Genomic DNA, 23,158 nt, shown 5'->3' with positions numbered 1-23,158 from the left:
CGATCTTAAGGTTATGATAACAGTACTAAGAAATCATCGCGATTAATATAAATTTACTATCAATGAATATTAATAATTTTTAGAAGCGCTGTAGATTAAACGTTTTTATTGTATGGAAGCAAATAATATTTGCATTTACCTGTAAGAAAGAAAAACCATATTTTTTATATTAAATAGGTACTGCTATATACTACTACTAACTACTATAGGTATCCTTACTATTATAAATGCAAAAGTAACTTACGTTTTCACGCTTCAATCACTGAACTGATTTAGATGAAATTTAGGATGGTGATAATTTGAGTCACGGAGAAGCTTTGGTTTTATTTACTCCTTGAAAGTGTAAAGTGGGAGATGAAGGTTTGAGTGCTATAAAGTTTTATTAATTTATATTTTACAACAATTTTTAGCCATCAGTAGATAAATACAATAAAGTCAATAAAAGAGAATACCTAATCACCGCCTAACTATTATCTAATAATAAATAGTATATATTTACTTAATACGTATGGAACTATTGTTGAATAGGTCAGTGTAAGTGGGTAAAGACTCGAGATAATTAAATTTATTATAGTTACCTGAAATTCTCAACCATTATCATCAGTATGATCAGCCTGTATTAGTCCACTGCTGGACATAGGCCTCCCTCAATGACATATCCCTTTCCTAGGCAATTCAACATCCATGCGTACAAATTCCCTTATATACAATAACGATTGTTATTTATTTTTTTTGCTTCATTGCATCTACTAAAGATTTAAAATAATATATCGGCTCTAGTTACGCGCAAAATATTCTGCTAAAGTAACAGAGAAGACACAAAGGAGTTAATAATTTTAAGCTATAACTTCAATAAAATCAACTTTTAACTCATTCTATTTTATATCAAACTAATCCGGTACTCGAACAGGCGATACTAGCTGTACCAGCTAAGTCACTAAGCCAACTACAACATTCAAATTATATAACATAAACTAGCTATTCGCCCCGGCTTCGTACGGGTGCAATACTGATACCAAACATACTACAAAACTTGTTTATTTACGACATAACATTAGAAACTTCTAAAATTATCAGTATTTCCTAACTGTCAAATAATATTAATATTATCCATATTATAGTAATATTATCCATGTATTATATACAAAAATATTCCTTGAATCATTCTACATATTAAAGAAACTGTATCAAAATCCCTTGGGAAATTTAAATGATTTAAGCATGTATAGGGACATACAGCGGTAAGCGACTCTGTTTTATACTATGTAATGACGATTAATACTTATCTTTTATTATTTCAATTTATTTCTTATACATTATTATTTTCTTTATCTAATATATTGCATAGCGAGTCTTTTGATACAAGAATTGGTTCTTGGGACTCTACTGTAACATAGTATGCAGGGTGTAGCGACAGACTATAATATACGGCTCCTTTCCTTTACGACTTAATATATGTTATATGTGCTAAAATTTCTTCACAATGCATCGTCGTTGAATTGCAAATACAAACAAAAACACATAATAGGCATCTCAAAATATTAGTGATGCATTAGCGTAGAGAAGAAGTCTTTTCAAATAACTATTACACATTTTAACGATAAAAAACATTGACTAAATAAAAAAAAAATTATGAAAATAAAAACCAAATATTAACCCAATTTTTTATATCTACTTAATTTTTTTTTCGGTAAAATTCTTATTATTCTGATTTAAGAACAGTATATTTTTATTACCTGTACTTCTTAACATATAGGTCTGTTAATTTATATTGTTAATATAAGTTTTCATTATAGACATGTAAGATTTCGTATAGTATACAGTTAAGTACAGACAAAAGGTTCTTTTTACCAGGATCTTCAGAGATCAAGTTACGGTGGTGATGTACAGCGCGAGAAGCCGTCCCACCATGCGCGTGCGCCTCATCCCCGCTACGTTGACTATAAAAGACTTCGTCCAAACCAGCCGCGCGCTATTACAACAGTGTCTTTGTGAATTTTTCCCGCCGTATTTTTATCTTCAAAATAAGGTAAGTCATATTTTATATAGGGTAGTCGAAGGGATGATTCGGGATTAACGATTTTATATTATAACTAACTGATTAAAAACAAAAATTTAATATATAGCAATATAATATTCAGCGAGGTGCTTTAAGATTAATACAATAAAAAAATATATTAAAGCCACTATTTCAAGAAGCCGTTGTGATAAACTTAATAACGACTTAATTAACTTAATAACGAAGCGACGCTATTGAGTAAAGTTGCGTCAAAGTTCGCGGAAAGATTGCTGCTATTATACGGACAGCTTGACACAAAGATTGACATTAAAATTGGCCACCGTTCCAGTTGCGTCCTTTTATTTTCAATTTTGACAAACAAGGATTGTACGAAAGTAGTATGTGTGTCAAGCTGCAGTTGCAACACGATGTTGAGGTTACCGCGCACCCTTTTCTGCTGAACCGACTAGTCTTAAAAATAAACATTATAATATTACTACTAATCGATAAATCAATCATGTAACTATATTTTATTATTATCACTATAATATTACATTCTCAAAGGTGTATGTCCTCGTTAACTTGTAATACAAACATTTTTTCGCACATTTTGACGGAAAATTTAATCGACAGCATTTTTTTAATTTTTATTTTAAATATAAAAAATATATCTTAATAAAGATTGTTTAATCGAAAATATTAAGAGAAAGTCTAATAATGTTAAGTGAGACTAATAATGTTAATATTTCCTGATCAATAATTTAGAATAAATAGTAATAACGGACAATTCAAATATGATTATAAATATTCTGCTGGTACTTTTTTTTATTTTCGAACGAATTGAGCTGTGGCAATAAGTATTTATGCCCCTAAATTAGAAAAAAAACAAAAATTAAAAAAAGAAACATACTCAGTAATTCCTTAACATTGTTTATTGTATTCTTAATTAGTGGATCAAAGTCAAAAGTTTCATAACATGAAGGTCGCTCCACCGGTAAAGATGTCGACTTTCAAATTAATATTCTGTGACAAAATATATAACCGAATGTTTGAGATAAGTGTTCGATTCGAAAACCTGTTCTAAGTAGAATTTTAGAGAAATGGTCGTGTCATACAGTCTAGAATAGAATAACATTTACTTTTTAAACATATGACATAAATCATACTTTTCCTTTCTATAAATACACACGCCTACACGGATAAACTCATTTTAAAGATCATACGTCAAATTATGAAGTGATTTTTACTGAATACAAAATACTGCATATTATTTATTTAATATATGATTTAAAATGCCTGTAAAATAATAATGTATTTGTATATATCCACAGGAATTACTGTATATTATATACAAATCTTAAAATCAATTATATTATAATAGAAAACTTAAAATTAATTTACAAAAAAAATATTATATTAAGGCCTTATTATAAATAGTTTATGTTCATATAATGACCATATTGATACTAATACTAATCATAAATAATTTAACTATTATGATATTATTATGATTTCATAGACCTATAACATATTCTGTATTATAAAATTGAATGTAAACGTGTTAACATAATAGCTACAAGTAATAATTAAAAACATTCAAGTTACTAAAAAAACAACGAATAATATTTAAAAATAGACGCCTTCAAAAACGGTAGCATACTACGATAAATTCTAAAATCGAATGGCAGATTCGATTGATATTTTTTATCATAGCTCTTAAATTATTTTAATTAACATTCATAAACTCGTTTCATCAGATTTAAATATGAGTGAATATAATGTATTGGACGAGCAATACAGATTCTTGATTTAAATCGATAACGAAATACGTAAAGTTTAACGTTATGAATCTATCAAGTAAATATAACTTTTATATGATTTCATATCCTTGCGAAGGCTTATTACAAATAGTGTTTGTAATATATTATTCCTATTATTCTTTACATCTATTAACAAAAATGGATGTTGATGATGTACATTAAAATGAATATATTCATAATAATAAATAGTCTGTTACAACAATGTAACATAAAACCTTTTTTTTAAACTTTAGAGTAAAGTATTTATTCAACATTTCTTACTAAAAATATAAAGATTCTCAAAACAAATTTTAGTAGGTATATATAATATTTTGATACGGAACTTTTTAATGTTTTAAGCAATCAAGCATATTTATACTTCTTATTCTGCAAAGTCAAAATAGTCCTTTGAGGCAATAAAGTATATAATTAAGTTCCGCTAATAACCTTTGCCTAAATTTTCATAAATTTAAATCTGATGTTAAAAAATATTAATAGATAACGTGTTTTACGCAATAGGATATCAAAATATATGAAGTTTTCGTTTATTTTCATATTGAGCATAGACATACAATTGTTTATATTTTTGATTCGAAAGAAAGAATAATACGCGGATTACATATCGCCAGTACCTGCGTTCCGAAATTGCTAGTTTCATATTTTGTTAGAGAAATGAGAAAAAATAGATTTAAAGTAAAATATTTCAAACTTCATTTTTCAAAAGCACAAATTTGTCGCTTAAGTGTTTGTTCTTTTGGATTGACGATTTAATTTAATCGTTTGATATTGTTACGATCTAACAGTGTTTATATAGAAGTACTAGTAAAAGTACCAAATAGGGTAGTTTTGGCTTTGATATAACATGAAACACTTTTTAATTAATTGTTAATATATTCAAATGTTATCCTTTATTTAGGTTATTTAATGAAATGCATGAATAATATAACATTACTTTGAATATTTGCAAAATAAATAAATCGTTCTGTATTATTCGTAAAATATTCATTTTATTGCTAAATAACATTGCATAATCTTAATTTAATAATTAGTAATTTCTATTGTCTTTATATACATCGCTTATTATGACTTTATGCATACAAAATGTATAATGTATGCGACAATAATAGTAATTATAATGATTTATACAAAATTCATTGTAATTGTAATTCGTGAATACATGTAAATACATTACAATATTTTTATTTATTTCGTAATACATTTTCACAACAGACTATCTTTGATTATCGTTTTAGGAATACAGTTTAATAAAACTGATTTAATATTACTGTATCGTAATATGGATCCGTATGATAGATCTTAAAATGGATTATGTAACATAGAGCATAGCTAATATATTGTTTACTCGTCGCGGTCTTCGTTGAATGAAGTAAACGAAATCTAAATTGCGGTCTGTATTTTAAAATAGCATGACATTAATCGTACAAATATGAATTTCTTTTTTTATGACGGCTATTTGCTAGTGCCAAATCTTGCTTCGGTCGGCTTGATTTCAATTTTATTAAATATTATTATAAGGATATATTTATACTTTATTGGAAAAAGATGATCTAGTAACAAATTTTAATAATAAATATCAATATTTAGGATTATATTATGACTTAATATTTTTTCGTTGACTTTAAAGGAACACTATTGAAAACATTGAAATGAAAAACCCTATCGTCACAAGTATTCGAGCGGATACGAAAAACCGGCCAAATCTGTGTCGAGCTTACATTTATTTAGTCTTACGTAAATTAAACATATCAAGATAAACAAATTTACTATGGCACTATTCAAGGAAGATAAAAGCATTATTGAAAGGAAACATATTGGCCGGACACTTTTATTTATATTACTTTATTTATTGAAATCAATTGCTGTAACACAAGTACACGATACAAGTTAGTACTAAATAATTTCTTTAAAAAAATGTAACAACTAAACGTATACTTTCACATACGCACAGACAATGTTAATGTATATGTTTAAAATAAATGTTCTGAAATTAAGACTACTTCATATGTCAGATGTGTAGCGCAGGCTATTATGAAGTCCGACAGTCGTTTTGCATGCAATAGCCTCTTTTGACTCATCGGCCATGTTACGATATTTATGTGTGTCATTCGAAGATGAATAACTTTTTTATACTAATATTACAACTAAATTAAATTTTCACATTGGCTAAGACACGTGAATCTTAATCGAACATTACGAGATCAAACTCAAGCGAGCATCACGGGATGATCATGTGTTAATAATTTCTTTATAATTCATCTCATGATTGATGGGGAAGGAAAACATAGCGAGGAAACCTATTAAATGGGTCTGCCAGGTGGTATTATCTAATATTGAATTAAAGCAGCATGGCAAAATTTGTTCCAAAATCTTCTCACTGTATTGGGAGGGCTTAGCCCAGTAGCTGTTAAATTGCTTTATATGTATTATTAGCTATTATGCTGTTAAGTTACTTTATATGTATTTAAGCTATAATTTCCACACATAAAATATAAACAAAGAAGTAATAAAAAAACACGTCAAAGATAATCGTAAATGTATAGCTTTTGCAGGGTAGCCCACAAAATTATAATTCTTAAGTAAAAATCTACTTTACTATTTAAATTAATTGTTTGTTTGGTATCTTGATGACTGTTTGTTTTCGTAGTACACTATTTGTCTATAAACCAATGTCTCGCGTTAAAATAATTACCTCAACGACTTTTTGTATTTGTGAGAACATACTTTTTTGCGTCGGCACCTTCAGAAGACAAAATAATATTAGCATTGTAGTAGGAATTCGAGTCTCACGGCAGCAATACGATAGAGCTACTGATTATGGGCTGCTGCAACTAAGGCCGAATTGAGTAACGTCTTGCAGAATTAACACGAACGATTCTATCTCGTACTTAGTTATTGTCAAATAAAATTTATTAAAAAATAATTTCATATAAGAACTTATTCGTTTCGATCTTTTTTGTTTGTCTTGTAGTCACGTTTTGAGATATAAAATGATTTCAGACTCAGACACCATTAACAAATATGTACACGTTTACGATCCGATACTATCTACATCTAGCTCTTTGTTTGCAAATCGTTTGTTAAGCTTACTACAGAGTTGTACTAAGGTTAGGGATTGGATATTTTAACAACAATGTACCGAACCATACAAACGAAGAGAACGTCCGAGAGTACCGCAAATTATAAAACATTTTTCAATCAAAGATAATTAAAAAAAACTGACACCTATTAAGCATACTGAAATTTAAAAGGAATGTAAAAAGTAAATGAATAATCCTAATTATTTCAACATTGTGCTGGGTGCCATTTCTAATATAATTACTCTATTCTGAGGTCGTGTGCTCGTGGTGGTTGTGGGACAAATGGCAAGTTGCGCAACGGTTCAAGGCTACTATAAGCTGAATATAATAACTTAGCGCATATTTTTTTTATTGTTTAATCGCCGGATGGTTCTCTCGTGGAACAATAGTGGTATGGAGTAATATACGTGAAATTATTTAATGCGATGAAATTCAATTCAATATTAAAACTTCATTTAATAATTAAAACGCCATTTTATTTGAATTTGGATAGCTTAAACTTCTGTCGTGTTGTAGAAACCTTCATTTTATTAGTTTAGAAATCTAACTTATGGTATTTTAATACCATAAGTTAGATTTCTAAACTAATAAAATAAATGAACCGTCATAAAAGAAACAGAAACTACAACAAATAAAAAAACAATTGAGATTGTGTGAGACGAACTATGAACATTTTCTTTTCAGGCGCTACCAAATACTAAGCTTTTACAAAAACTTTTATTTAGTTTTATAAAAACATAGTTGAAAGCATTTAGCCTAGTCTGCGACTGATAGGTTTTTATCTAACCATAATAAACACATACGCATTAAATAATCTCCATAAGACTTACTTAATTTTTCAACTCGGTTGAAAAAGAAGAAAAGACTATGACTTATACAAAAAAGGTTTTATATTTCCTAAAATTTCGAAGAATGTGATGATTACATTTTCTCAATGATTTAAATTTTGTGTTAAAGTTAACGAGAATTTAATATTTGTCCGTAATATATTTGAATAGTTTTTATCATTGGAAGTTGTTAATAAAATTGAACTTGAAGAGCTCGTTGATGTCTTCTACAAAGATCGACTATCGAGTGTCGCAAATCATCGAATATAATAATTTTACATTTAAAACCAGTTAAATAGTTGCGTATATAACTCATTATTAAACCTAGGAGATATATTATAGTAATTTGGTCAATCATGATATGGCACGTGTTGCAATGATGTGATCAAACATTGCACAAGACACGACTCATGTAAGCGTCTCTGTTTTGGATGTGATCAATTTCGATACAATACATTTATATATCGTCGTATTGAAAGGGTTTGTGGGACATTACAAGATAAAATCACACTAGATGGAGTACCGAAATTATATTGAAACAATTATTATTCTTGTAATAGTGTTGAACTGATTTCTTAATTAGTATTTGTCCTGTTTGACACTGTATTGATTTTATTTGCGATAGTGTAGTATTGTATTATTCATATTAATTACTTATAAATATTAAATTTTATTAGTTATAATTGTAATGTATACCTTACAATATACACATAATACATTTGATTTTACAAAAAAGAGTTTCTTCCCACGTGAAAATAAAATTTAGCGATATTTATGAAACCGATAAATTAATCAATTTTTTAATAAAAAAAGTAATTGATATTAATTATAAGTTCACACGAGTTGAATGAATGAAAAGATTATTAGTGTCACGTTGGGTTCGCGTAGACCATCGTAAGGAGGTTTAATTATGCACACATTACATCAATGTGAAGTCGAAACTATCGCAATTTTAATTAGGAAACTTCAAACAAGAGTATTTTGTAACTTTAACTCATAAAAGAGGTGCCTAATTTAAATAATGCTTGTAATTGCAAAATGTTTCATATGTACTCATAAGTATTATGTTGGTCAGGGTATATGTTATATATTACATTCTTGGTATATGTTTGGTATTACGGCATATTAGATTTTTGATCATGTAAACAGTGTTTAGAATGTTGTAATTGCTTTTAATTTATTTATTTATTCAGCTAACTACTGACACCTTACGATTATAAATCTTAGTTATGTCAAATTATTTCAAAGTTAAGCAAATCATAGTGAAGGTTTGACGAAACTGCAGCGAAGATATATTTGAGATGAGCCACGCAGCGAATTAAATAAATGTATAATATGAAAAACATTTAATATATTTTATTATTATATTTAATATAATATTATATATAATAATACACATAAAATACAGTTCAGAGACAGTGTTAAATGAGATTCATTGAGATTATTTTTAATAGTCCATAGAAATTATGATATCAAAGCGTAGGTACTCGAAATTTTATAAACAATAAAAGCCGTATATTAAAACTTACTTTACGAGACAGTACAGCCATACATATCTATATTACAACAACATTAAAAGCCTGTAAATTTCTAACTGCTGGGCTAAGGCCTCTTTTCCCTTTGAGAATTTTTTTTTTTGGAGTATATTCCACCACGATGCTCGAAAGTGGGTTTGTGTTTACACATATGGTACAATTTCGTTGAAATTAGAAACATGAGTATTACCTCGCGACGTTTTCTTTCATCGCTGAGCATGAAATTAATTATAGAATTATAAACACAAATTAAACATGAAAATTTAGTGATGCTTGCCTAGGTTTTAACTCGCAATCATTCGTTAAGATATGCACGTTTTCTAACTACTGGGCGATCTCGGTTTTGTTTAGTTATACATATCACTGGTTATATATTATGATAACATTACATACATTCAGACGGCAAAAGCGATACAATAGTGAATCGGTGTAAGACTAATAACTTGTATAATCTGTGTTTAAGAGGCAATAAGGAGCTTACAATGTATGTATAAACGAAGATGATGCTCGTTATATATTCTAATTAAATCGTAAGCTTAATAAACAGCATTGAACTTGGCTTCGACTACGCGATCATGAGTATACATCATTCCGCTAATTAATGTGTAAATATCACTGACGGTATGTGTGATTTCCTTGCTAATATACAAACATTACAAAACATTAACGGTAAATAATAAATATTCAGCATAGCTAAGGGATGAGGTAAGATAAGGATATTGAGAATATGAGATTTGAGATATAGGATTATGAGAATAGTTTAGCATCTACGTTACGAAAAAACGTTTAATTTAAAAATATGAGCGACGACAAGAATATCTCAATTTGTCTTCTAATCGTTACTTCAAACGACAGAAATAATTCAATTCTTGGTTTAATGGCTTTTAGTTGTGCCGACAAGGCACAGATTATTTCGCCAATGTCACGTAGGATGGAGAAGACACGAAAGAGATTGATTACGACAGAAATAAAACCTAAAACAATGTAACATGTGATAAATCCTATTGAAAACTATTTTGACGTTTACGGATGCGTTCAAAATTTGTGTTAGACATAATAACTTCATGCAGGGATATACTCGATGGAAACTTATCAACAACTAATTATAGATCCACGATAATGAAAAAAATATCTGTTATATGAAAAGCAAAGAATAAAGCGTTTATTTATATTTATTTTACCCGAGCGAAGCCGGGTTTTTTACCTAGTATAATTATGTTACAAGTGTATCTGATAGGCCATAAGATAAGTAGAAAAACTGACATCTCTTAGATATTTTTTTCAATTACAAACGGCAAATATGTTCCGAATAAATTGTTCTATATAAATAAGTGTTTCAAGTTAATTTGCATACGTTGCAAAACAAAATATAAAGTCCATATGTAAAATAGATCAATAAAGCCTTTTAAAGAATACTAAATTGACTCAATAAAATATCATCTTAATAATATTATTATGTTTTTGACTTAATATAGTTTAAATTTCTGCAACAAATTACAACATGAGTGCAAGTTCACATTGAATTATCTTTTAGCGAATTCTTTGTAAATGTCAAATAGAAACAATATTGACGGATGCAACTTAATATAGATATCAACTGCCCGTTCAGTCTTCGCATTTGTTATTTAAGAATAATAATTAATCGATTAAAATAGTCCTAAAACTCGATTCTCCCGTATCATCTAACTCGAATAAACTAATCGATTGGGTTAGAAATCATCCAGCTATTTCAATCAAATAAAATATTATGAAATGATTTTCATAATACTTTATTATTTGATTGAGTTCAGTGTTGTCGTCTTCTTTCTATTTTCTTCTTTCAATACATATAAAAGCTTATTACGTATACATAAAGATGTATCAAGATAAAATAAGAAGTAAACTTGGTTTACTTAAGGGTTCTTTAAATGTTCATCATAAATACTATCATGGAAAAATAGTAAATTATTATAGTTTTTGGGATTTAAAACTTTTTCAAACTATACGACTTCCTGAATATATTTCAAATAGGCACAGGTCTAATTTAATGCTATTAAATTATTTAAACTTGTTACAAAAAAATATATCATTCAATTATTTAACATCATAAAAGCAGTGATAAAAATATTTATAAAAACTTTTTAACTTACATAGGATTTTAACAAATCGTAATAAAGTTATGACAACGATTATTGTATGTGAATATGTCAGTAAAAGTTTCACTTGTTTATGAAGACATCGATGTTGTGAAGAAATAACAAATTAGGCCATGAATGGAATTCCGATGGAGTGTAAGAGTTTTCGCGTTGCAATAAACGTCGAATACAAATGATGTTCTAAAGTGCCTGATAGAATATTCACGGATGTAACTTTATGCGGAACTTGTTCTTTTATGGCTGGTAGCAATGCTACGTACTTATATGTAGTTTGAAGAAAAAAGTATCCTAGGAAGTGAAATATGACACTTGAAAAATTACTCTGAAATGAAATGTTTCCTCGTATATAGTTATGTGAGTTTTTTAGTGTTTTGTACATTATGTGTATATTATTTTGTTTAAAAAACAATTTTCTTAACAATATTCAAGCTTTAGTTAATTATGTCCAATTATTTTTGTTACGAGTTGATGAGTATATAAAAGTATTATCTCAAATAAATTATTCTTTCTTAAAGAAATGATTTACAAGTGTTTATTTTTTATTGTAAATTATTGATTCGAACTAATGTAAATCCTTTGTACAAAATAATACATTCTATCGTAGTGGCTTATGATTAGAACGTTTCAAGAATTGACAAGGCGTTCTAGATTGTCTAAATAAAGCACATCACGAAGCATCGTGAGTCGCGAACGAATCTGATGGTCCGGCCTCGAAAGCTTGCAAAACTGTGGAGCATTGTGGTGAGCCTCGCACTAAATTCACGATTGGTAAACATACAGAATACCATTGAATTTGTCAGCGTGTTTGATGTATGTTCGACGTGTGGTTTGGTTAGTGGTTTAACTTAACAAAGTGTATTTGCCTTTAAAATTATGCGAACTTATGTATAATCGAATTATATTATTTTATTCATGGTATTTCCTCACAATGTTGAAGATGTACTTTGGTAGATACTTGCTATAATGATTACGAAATATCAAATTAAAATTAAAAACTTTAAGTTTGACGTCATGAATATGGTAATGACTTTTGATTTATTATTAAACAGCAATACTCATAGCGATCAGAAGGTAACCATAGAAACACAGTTCGCATGAATATTCATGACTCAAGATAGACGATAATATGAGAGTACGTCTTTAGTTTTCAATGTCAACTAGTGAGGATGTATAATGTGAGCTTATATTACCATTAATCTAGATTATCACGATTCTAAGGCGAGGGTATTAATTAGATCTAACCCTGATATTACACGACGCGCCGTCACAACTGCGCCTATGGTGACGTGTTGTATTCTATATTGATGAAGTGGATCGCAATTATCCTCTTACGGCAATTACATCAGTTAAAAGCGATAAAACGTGTCAAGGCTGGCCTCACTCGCTAGGCGACTCCTCTGCATTCCACTTAACGACAGTCACCTGCTTCCGGGTGTTTACACATGCTGCTTTTATTCTTATGTTGATGCCATGGAGTCTATATTAGCATATCGTGTACGTGTGTACATAAAATCAACAAGTTTTTACTCATCGACGCATATAGTGACATTAATTTGATCCATTGATTATTCTGATAGACCTTTGCAATAGACAAATAGATTGCTTAACGTTTGACTCCGACGTAATGAGCGCTGTGTGATAATAGTGTAGGGGAATTTAGCAAAAAAGGCTGTGTTAGCGATTGCATTGTCGCACTGATTGTGACACGGTTAACAGTTTACGCTTGTTAATAAATTAGGTCGAAGTGTTTCGTTTACATGTGTATTGTCGCCGGTGGCGGCCGAGGCGTCGTCTCGGGCGCGCCCGCTGTTTCGCGTTCCGTCTGACAGAGTTGCGCAACACGCGATAGGCTTGCAAGTTGCAGGGCCGCTTGATCGATGTCCCGCAAGCTATAAGCTGACACTTTGTTGAAGCCTATCAAGGGACTGATATATGCAACTAAATCAATAATGTCTCAGATGCTATAAATCTTACGAGCCGAGAATAAGCAATAAATTTTCTCTTCTGAATATAATAAATAACGCATCTTTATTAAGACATTTGTTTTATACACGCACTTAGTTTATCCATGAAACTTTGTTGATTTATTTGCTTTACTAAAATCTTTTAAAGTAATTCACTCAAACATATTGAGCGAATTTTCATATCACTAAATCACTTGATCACTAAAACGTCACATTGCACCAAAAATGATAAACCTAGCAAACTCATAAATTCTAAAATACGTATATCGAAAGATCCCTTAACGTGACTACATATTTAGTGAAAAAGCTTTAAAAACGGACTTATTCTTAAAACTAACATAACCGACAAAATATAAGTTAAATGTAAGTAAACGTGTATGTTTGTGTATAGTAGATAGTAATAAATACATAATGTGTAATTTTCTAATGATGTTAATATGAATAAATACTCATGAGATATTTCGTAACGAAATACAAATGTTGAGCTTCTAAAAGTCAATCGTGAGTTCGATTACCTCTCGCTCATTATTCTTGTAAATTCTGACGGCCTATTAAAAATCTATTAAGCCGATACGTTGGTATTTAAATAGCTCCTATATATCTTAAAGTTTAACGTTAAAAATAATATTCTTCTGCTTATGCAACGCGTTCCTTGGACCAGTCCATCCGGTGACACATTAATTATTATCAACATTTCTGCTTGGTTACGTTGTATGTAATCCGATCTTGGCGCGTGATGCAGATTTATTATAATAAGCGATGAAGCATTCGTGTAATGCGTTATGAATATATTTTACTTATTCTCATTTAACACTATACTTGTGTAAACACACTCGAGCCTCTTGTATATTTAATAAAGTTGAATTTATTGAAGTAAATCACGATAAACACAATAATACTAAATAACAATGAAATAGCATAATTTATGAAGTCTTAAAAAACAAATAACACAAGTGTCTTTTAAGCTTTCATACTATATCTTGTAAATATATTGACGACCTCCCTGGTCGAAGGGTATGTACACCGGTTTTCATGGGTACACCAATACGAGGTCCTGGGTTCGATTCCCGGTCGAGTCGATGTAGATTACCATAAGTTTTCTATGTTGTCTTGGGTCTGGGTGTTTGTGGTACCGTCGTTACTTCTGATTTTCCATAACACAAGTGCTTTAGCTACTTACATTGGGATCAGAGTAATGTATGTGATGTTGTCTCATATTTATTTATTTATAAATATTAATAAAATCGTGTTCGGTATATGAATAAACAAACATACAATATTGGATAAAATCCTCTAAAACAATTTTCTTACTTATTTTAAAATAAATGAAACATTATTTTACTTGAAATTTACTTGTTACCTGTTATAGTTAAAAGTATCGATAATGGTTGCGCGTCTGAATTATTTATTTTTCTATTTATATTAAATATATTTATTTGTCTACAGATGCAGGCGTGGGTTATGGTGGCGTGCGCAACAGCGCTAGCGGCGTTAGCCTCTGCGCAAAAACCTGGAAGATTCCTATCCCTGCCTGTGCCGTCGAAATGCGCCAATAGTAAGTCGTTTGTTTTAATTTAGGCTATTCGAACATGCCTCCGTAGCCAAACCATTACATTACTAGGTCAGGATGCAAGAGTTGGCAATCTCAGCGCAGTACAGTTGCATCATATATTTTTGAGGTAAAACGTATGTTCAGAGGAAAGAGACGACAGTTATCCTGTCTGCCTGTTCTTCGAGAAGTCGATAATATATGTCATGTGACTAAACGATAACAAAACTGAATAGCATTACATTTTTTTATTTTACTATACTTAAAGGACATAGATAAAAGCCTGATGGTAAGGGTCATCACTGCGTGTAGACATTGGCAATGAAAGAAATTCATTTTTTTGATCAGACGATACGCAACCAACCATAGGAACAGCCTGTAGTTACACTGGCTCACTCACACTGGAAAACGCTAAACTTAGTATTGCTGTTTGGTGGTAAAATATACATTGGGTAGGTGGTACAATAGGATTTACACAAAGCTACCACTCGGTAAACTAATACTATTGATTTTAATATTTGGTTTCGTAATCGTTATCTCTAAACTATAAATGTTCTTCTGTATGGTGAAGTAATAAAGTAAAAGTTCAAACTAAAGGTGTAACCTAGGAAACAGGTTACTACCCATCGATATCTTCTATGATATACTTTATGTCCAAACCAGTTCAACGTTTATGTAAATTACCCAATAGGCTGGTTTTACATTTGAATATTCAATTTTATAATACTTCTCCAGTTTAAGTTACAGATACATAAGTACAAAACGTTCGTAAATTAAATATATATATAGTCATATTTTTCTTATAAGCCTTATTATTGACGTCACATTGTTATTATATAAACATACATTTAAAAGTTATAAGTAAAATGTATTAAAAGCATAATTATCTTATGTTTTGAACATAATAACATTAAGTGGTTCGTAGTTTAGCATAACTGAGGCCTTGACCTCTTATTTAGCGACCTTAAAAGATCATGTGATGTACCTACTGGAGGAAAAATAATTTGGCATACATAATATATTAAAACTAAATTATAAATCGGCGTTGTCCGCAAATACCTTTAATAATAATTGAATATAATTTTTTTTTAATTAATCCATAATACTCTTTTAATTTAGCTACTTATATGTATTTTGGATAAAATGAAATGGTTATTAAAGTATTAAGTATTTGAAAAACAAAATCTTTAGCATTGAAAGTAAAAGTTCAGTTCGTTGACCTGCCAAGGTCACGGGCGGCGGGACGCACGTGCCGAGGAAAGCGCTTTTCCTTGTCTAACACAAACGCTTTATCCCTATATAACCTTAAAAGTGACTGTTTCGTTTGTATATTTAAGATAAAAGCTTTATATGTGGGTTCGTTATCTTTAGCTTTAGGCTCAGTTAGTAAGAGGGAACAAATTTGTTTTCTAAAATATAATGTGTTTTAATCAAACAGGAAGAAGTAATCGAGGATGATACTTTTTAAAAATATAACACTATTTACTAAATATAAACGCTCTACAAATATATCTCTGTGTGTGTACTAACACATTTGGTATTTTATTGTTGTTATTACTGACTAATACCTTAATCTATAGAGCAAACTATTTGATATATTCTATCTGTTATATTTCAAGATGACCTGTACCTACGTACTCTATACTTAAAATTGAGCAGATGAATACACACGTACTTTTGAAAACGGGAAATATATTAAGGCAACAATTCCGCTTACTCGGTGAAACATTACACAACAGACATGGTGAAAATGAATGAATCACGTAACATCGAAACCAGTCAATGTGATAAGGTTATTCGGACCATGTTCCAAGATCAAAATGTTACGTAATGCCATAAAAATGTAAGGCAATTTTAAAACTTGAAAAACAATAAAGAAGATTGATGGAATTTCGGTTATTTCTATCGAAATTTTATTTCTCTGTTTCACAATCAAGTATAAATAAACAAGATATTGCTAAGAATATATCGACTACATATCATTAGAACTTAAACGAGCACAAAATATATTTAATCTTTCATCCGCGATCTTGTTATTGTATATACAGGATAAAAAAAATTAAAACTCTAGAAAATCCTATGCGAAGGCGTTACCATTTTTTTGCCTGAATTAATAAAAAAAAAAACAAAAACTATTTCGTGTGTTTTTTTTATAATCGATAATAATTTCGTGATAAATCATAGTGTATGGCGGATGTTCTGCTACTTGAGTATCCAGTATCCAATACCAGCCCGAAATAGAGCAGCGTGGCGAATAATTTTAACCATATCTTTAGAAACAAAAAGCTTATTCAGTAGTGAATTTGATTATTTAATAATTATTTTAGTAATTTTAATTTGAAATTTTTAGATAACTGATAGTAAAGCCAACTTATTTTTTTGAGTTTTTTTTAAATATACTGGAATTAATCTTATTATACAAAGTAACAAACTTGTTAAGAACTGTTGCCGAATAACATTAAGGATACCTTACCTAATCTACATTACTATTTACTATTTAAATTATTTTTTGTATATTTTTTTGTATCTAATTATACTAAGAATCAATTATATACATTGAATAAGCAAAGTTACTAAATTGTAGTATGCAAACTTGTAGTACTATTTTAAATAGCAAAATGTAAGTATTGATTTAATTAGTCATGGTAGGAAAGCATGTTTGTAATTTGAAAGTCAGTGTAATTTCGTATCTAAACAATTTATTTATTCATATTTCAAGCAATTTAAATACGTAATTTTATTTCCGCGTGTTAAATGGCTGGTTTACCACAAATAATAACAATCTGAAAAGATGAAGAAATAGCTAAAGTAACACCCTATTTCTTAAAATAGATATTGTAAACTAAAAGTTAAAATCTAACATAAAATCTGATTTGGGTACTGGCAATATAACGTGTAATGTAGATCCAATAGCTTATATCGCATTGCAGTCATTAGTGTTTTAAGCTTCGACTAAAATTACCAGCAGTGGATACAGGGAAATGTGCCCAAATTCACACAAAGATACAAAATTATTCTTTATTTTTTTTTATAACGAGCATTGGCCTCGTATTTACTACCAGTGACAAAAACATTTCTATTTTTATTCCTCACTGGTTGTAGTGGAAGTCCGTACCAGAGACAGGGAGGATCTTTTTTTTCAAATTTAAATGGGGCTGTTTTTGAAATTGTAATACAATAGACAATAGACAACAGAATCGTTTAAAAAAAAAGACACGCATATAATTTGAATTGTGACCTTCTTTTTTCATAATGATGGCTAAAAATAAGTTACACTCGTAAATAATGACATATATTTACAGATACAGAATTTTACTATGAGCCATATTTGAAATCAGGATAAATGCTTCTTCTGACCTACTTTCTTTACAAAAAAAGCTATTACTCTCGGCACTGCTATTTATAATATTTTTCCACTCTTATGTATTAGCTACATATTCAATTATAATATTACATGACTATATTACTGATCTCGTTTATGGTACTGGTATTTAAAAATCGTAACATCTATGGCTCGTATTAAATAACTCTCATAGTAGAGCAGTTAACCAGACGTAGAATACGAAATTCAATTGGAAAATACATCTAAAGTTTTACTTATGATGCAACTTTACAAATATTATAAATCACTATCAGATGAAATTAAGGTAAATGCATAATATAGGATTAAGTATGAACCATGACATTTAATCATTGGTAAAGTATGCTTCATAAAAATAAATTCTCACATTCATTAGATCGTACGCTAGTAAAATAAAATCACAAAATCAAGGATGATGCAATACAACCTTCATCGGATTCCAACCTTTCAATTCTATAAACCCATTGTAAAAATTACTTAAATTCGCTGCAGCAATAATCTTAGTATATAACTGCCATTGAAATTAAAAACATCGAGATTATTGATCATTTTATTACCTTGCTCTAATCTGTAAAGATGAATATACAAAAATCGCATATAACCTTATACAAATGTATCATATTTATCTATTTCATTATTGAATTTAATTGAAATATTAATTATATTTTAAACTATTTTATTTGGTCATTATAAAAAGAAAGGTCGTAAATAGCCCTAGTATCAATTAAATTCTTTTTCAATTAACTGATACATTTTTTAATTAATCGATTAAAAGAGTACCTACTTTTTAGAAAGAAACGCCATGAGATAGGCTCGGGTGCCATCATAGGACACTAATTACTGTAAATTGCACATTTACAACACCATTGTTTATTTAAAAAGAGCAACTATGCGAGTTTCTTGCCGTTTCTTCTCGCCAGAAGCTGCTTTCCGAAACGGTGGTAGTATTTAATTGTTGACGATTCAAAAACGCTTCTTTGTGAAGTTTACTTGAATAAATTGATTTGATTTGAAACTATATATAATTATGACAGTCTATTTATGAAAGTATCACACAGTGAGTTACACAAAAAAATCAATCACAATAAACTTATCAGTACTTGCACAACTTTGATAGCTATCTCGAGTCGTCTTGTTTACAAAACTAAGATAGCTTTGAATAATTTTATTTAAACAACTAACTATATAACAAATAACAATGTAATTGTGTTACGTACTACGTATATTAATATTTATTTTTAAGAGATTACCGATAATAATACTGAATATCCACATTAATTTCAAAACAAAACCTGTTGAATATTATACCGCTTGAATATGTTAAATCGTTAGAGATTATTCGTGGAAGATTAATGCGAAGTTCTATTCGCTAAGTTTCTATTGTGCTGTGTGCTCTATCTCAGACAATCACACATCTGTTTGTCTGTCAGCACAAGGCCTCATTCGCTATAATAATTGTCCATCGTGCGAATCTTAGCACATTCAACTTACATGCACTTCTCCTTTGCAAAGATTTCTGTAATATATCTACTTGTAACTCTTTCAACTTTATAAGCGTGTGCGAATATACAACATATACCGACTTAAATACTTTAGATACCGTTTGTGTGATTTGTAAATAACGTCTTAAATTTGTTATAGTGTATTCGTTCATTATGTATAGCTATAATTATATACATTAGGCAATTATTGTCAAATAATCATGTATGTAAAAAATGTAGAAGAGTACTTATGCATGTTCCTTGGCCTAGATGGAACTGCGTGACAGACGCATCTGTTCGACTAGGTCGTCGGATCAACAATGTCAAACATATACTGTAACGCTTATGATAGTTAACTTATTTTATTAGGCTTAAATACATTGTAATAATTAACGTCTTCAATATGTAAATATAGTTTTGATTTATGTCATGGAATCGCATAAATTATGTTGTATTTATAAAAGTTTTGATGTATAGGTAAATAACTTTTCAATTTTTTATTTTGTCTGGTACTGAAATTTCCACAGACGTGTTTTCCGTGCGTTGTATTTTATTTTCTTTTTTTTTTATAGTCAATTATTTATAAAGAGGTTACAGGTTTTTATTACCAGACAGAATAACAATCGAAATTTCCGACAATTATTTTTGTAGCGTTTACTTACCCACGTTAGGTGACCACTCTTGTTGCACAATACGAAAAGGTCGTCGTCGCAGGGTTATGTAAAGACGCGTTCGCCTTTACGACAAAATGTCGGGTTGAATTGAAGTCATTTATTTAATTCAATTAGAAGCCATCAATGTCATGACCGTGATGGAAGTTATCGTTCTGTAAATGACCCGTACCTCGATATTCTCCTTTCATTAACAAGTGCTAACAATTTTGTCAATAAAGCTAGGGAATCAGTATTTATACAAATAAAAATATTTACTTGTTTATATATTTTGATATAAATATTACCGATTGTCTATGACCTAAGCTATTGTTTTAAAAGTATCCGAAATAGGTCTCTTAGATTGGTTAGCAATGGGTCTCTCTTAACAATTAATTTACATATAATGCTATTTATCGTTAATATGTATCGTTATTTTTCTTTATGGTATAGGTTGGCGGACGAGCATATAGGCCCTGATGGTAAGTGATCACCATCACCCATAGACAATGAAGCTGTAAGAAATATTTACTATACCTTACATCGTCAATGTGCCACCAACCTTGGGAACTAAGATGTTTTATCCCTTGTGCCTATAGTTACACTGGCTCACTCACCCTTCAAACCGGAACACAACAATACTGAGTACTGTTATTTGGCGGTAGAATAACTGATGAGTGGGTGGTACCTACCCAGACGGGCTTGCACAAAGCCCTACCACCAAGTACCGTTATGAAGAAACTGCTAATAATGTTAAATAAAAATAAATTTTCGTTTTCAGGGCCTAAGGAATTCTTCTACCGTGGTCACAACTACTTCTACAGCGGACACGTTCCCGAGCTCGCCAACAGGAAAGTAGACTGGTTAGACGGACGCAACATCTGCCGCGAATATTGCATGGACCTTGTTTCAATGGAAACTCAAGAAGAAAATAATCTAATTTTCAAGCTCATTCAACAAAGTAAGTATTCAACTTAGGTTCTTAAGACGATACTAATTCTAAGAAGTAGTATAGGTGGGCATTTCATTTAATTCTAATTTTATAGACCAAAATTACATTATGTTAATTAATATTCTTTATTTTTTTTAATATTCAATTACCCAAACTAACCCCATTTCATAATGTTATTTGCTTTAGATTTTCAGAACTACTTACCTAATTTGAACGACAAATTAAGTTTGAGATAAATGTATATTATATGTGTGTATGATGGTAAATCTTTGATTAGGTACTCTTTATGTGATAGTACAGCCGAAAGCAAAGCACGTGTAAGGGTTTGGGGCCTGGGCTTAAAAAATGAAACATCGCTATTTTGTTACTTATATAATTCTTATTTAAATTTAACGTAGTATCTTATTTTTTAATAAAAATATTGTATTATAAGTAAATATTGTCAAAATATTGACAACTTAGTACCTACTCGAGATATTTCTATAACTTTATCGAAATATACAGCTAGGTATTCATTGACAATATTTTACTTATAAACATTATTAATTTCACAGTAGTTCAATAATGAATTTATATTTTACAAATTCAGGCTTCTAAATCAAGTTTTCTGAATTCCAGACGACGTTCCGTACATATGGACTTCTGGCCGTCTTTGCGACTTCAAGGGATGTGAATCGCGTAAAGATCTCGAGCCTAAGAACATCTTCGGATGGTTCTGGTCTGCGAACCGCGAAAAGATGTCGCCTACCAACCAGGTTTGTGAAAAATGAGAATATTGGTTAGATAGTTTTTTTTTTTTTGTTGAAACTACTAACTAATTTATTTGTATCGATAGTTTCAAGTTCTCTTCCTCCAAAATTGATCTTCCATATTTTTTTCGATCGAAAAACTTATTGGAAATAGAAAACACTGAAAGTTTTTTGTTTACAATATTCATATAAATAAAGATGATTCAAAACCGATATGTATATATAAATATTCTTATTTTAATAGATTCCCAACGGTTGGGGCTACAACCCATGGTCACAAACCGGACACAAGAAGCAACGTCAGCCTGACAACGCTGAGTTCGACATCAACGGAACCTCAGAATCCTGTCTCAGCGTCCTTAACAACGTGTACAATGACGGTATTGCGTGGCACGATGTCGCTTGCTATCACGAGAAGCCTGTGGTCTGCGAGGACTCAGAAGAACTTCTTAATTACGTAGCAAGCACCAACCCTAAACTCCGTCTGTGATTTTAAACACATACAAGCTTATTTCAAATTCACTTCAATTAACATAATTGTGTAATTCGACGCGCGATTTACTTAGAGGTCCGTTTATACTCATGTGTAATAAATGCACAAGTGAAAGTAGCCGTAGTTCTACCACAGATAACAGACTAACTTCAATTATACGAACAGCACCGTATTTTCTATTTTAAGAAGCACATCTATCATTTTTCATTAGGACTTGCCATATTCTAAACGTGCGATCTCTTCGACACACACTGCCCTTCCGTCGTACAAAATTATTGTACAGAATAGCATAAGTCTATATAAGTTTAACTAAGTTTATTTTATCTAAGGGAAGAATTTCTATTTGTATATAAAATAAAATCAAAAACATAATATTTGTTTTATTTGGTACCTTACACAAAAACAAAATTAAATATAAAATATTCATAAAAAATTAAATGAGCAACTACTATAGACTTTATAGTATATTTACATAAAGCTTCATGTTTATCATTTCTTTATGAAGCAGTTAATAAGAAAAAAAAATTGGTTTATATAATATACTAATTACTGAAAAGTAATTGAAT

General features: G+C 30.0%; 1 protein-coding gene across 1 annotated transcript; it reads left to right on the top strand.

Moving 5' to 3' along the window:
- The first annotated feature begins 1,904 nt into the window (after nucleotides 1-1,904).
- On the top strand, nucleotides 1,905-22,964 carry LOC124531236. Its single transcript, XM_047105733.1, has 5 exons — nucleotides 1,905-2,029; nucleotides 14,804-14,912; nucleotides 21,180-21,359; nucleotides 21,969-22,105; nucleotides 22,344-22,964. The coding sequence occupies exons 1-5, from the start codon at nucleotides 1,910-1,912 to the stop codon at nucleotides 22,587-22,589; spliced, it is 792 nt and encodes a 263-aa protein (XP_046961689.1). The 5' UTR covers nucleotides 1,905-1,909; the 3' UTR covers nucleotides 22,590-22,964.
- Nucleotides 22,965-23,158: the final 194 nt, after the last annotated feature.

Source organism: Vanessa cardui, chromosome 7 (genome assembly GCF_905220365.1).
Source record: "Vanessa cardui chromosome 7, ilVanCard2.1, whole genome shotgun sequence".
Classification (NCBI taxonomy): Eukaryota; Metazoa; Arthropoda; class Insecta; order Lepidoptera; family Nymphalidae; genus Vanessa; species Vanessa cardui.
Note: the sequence above shows the minus strand (reverse complement) of the source record. Positions and strands in the feature narration are given on the sequence as shown.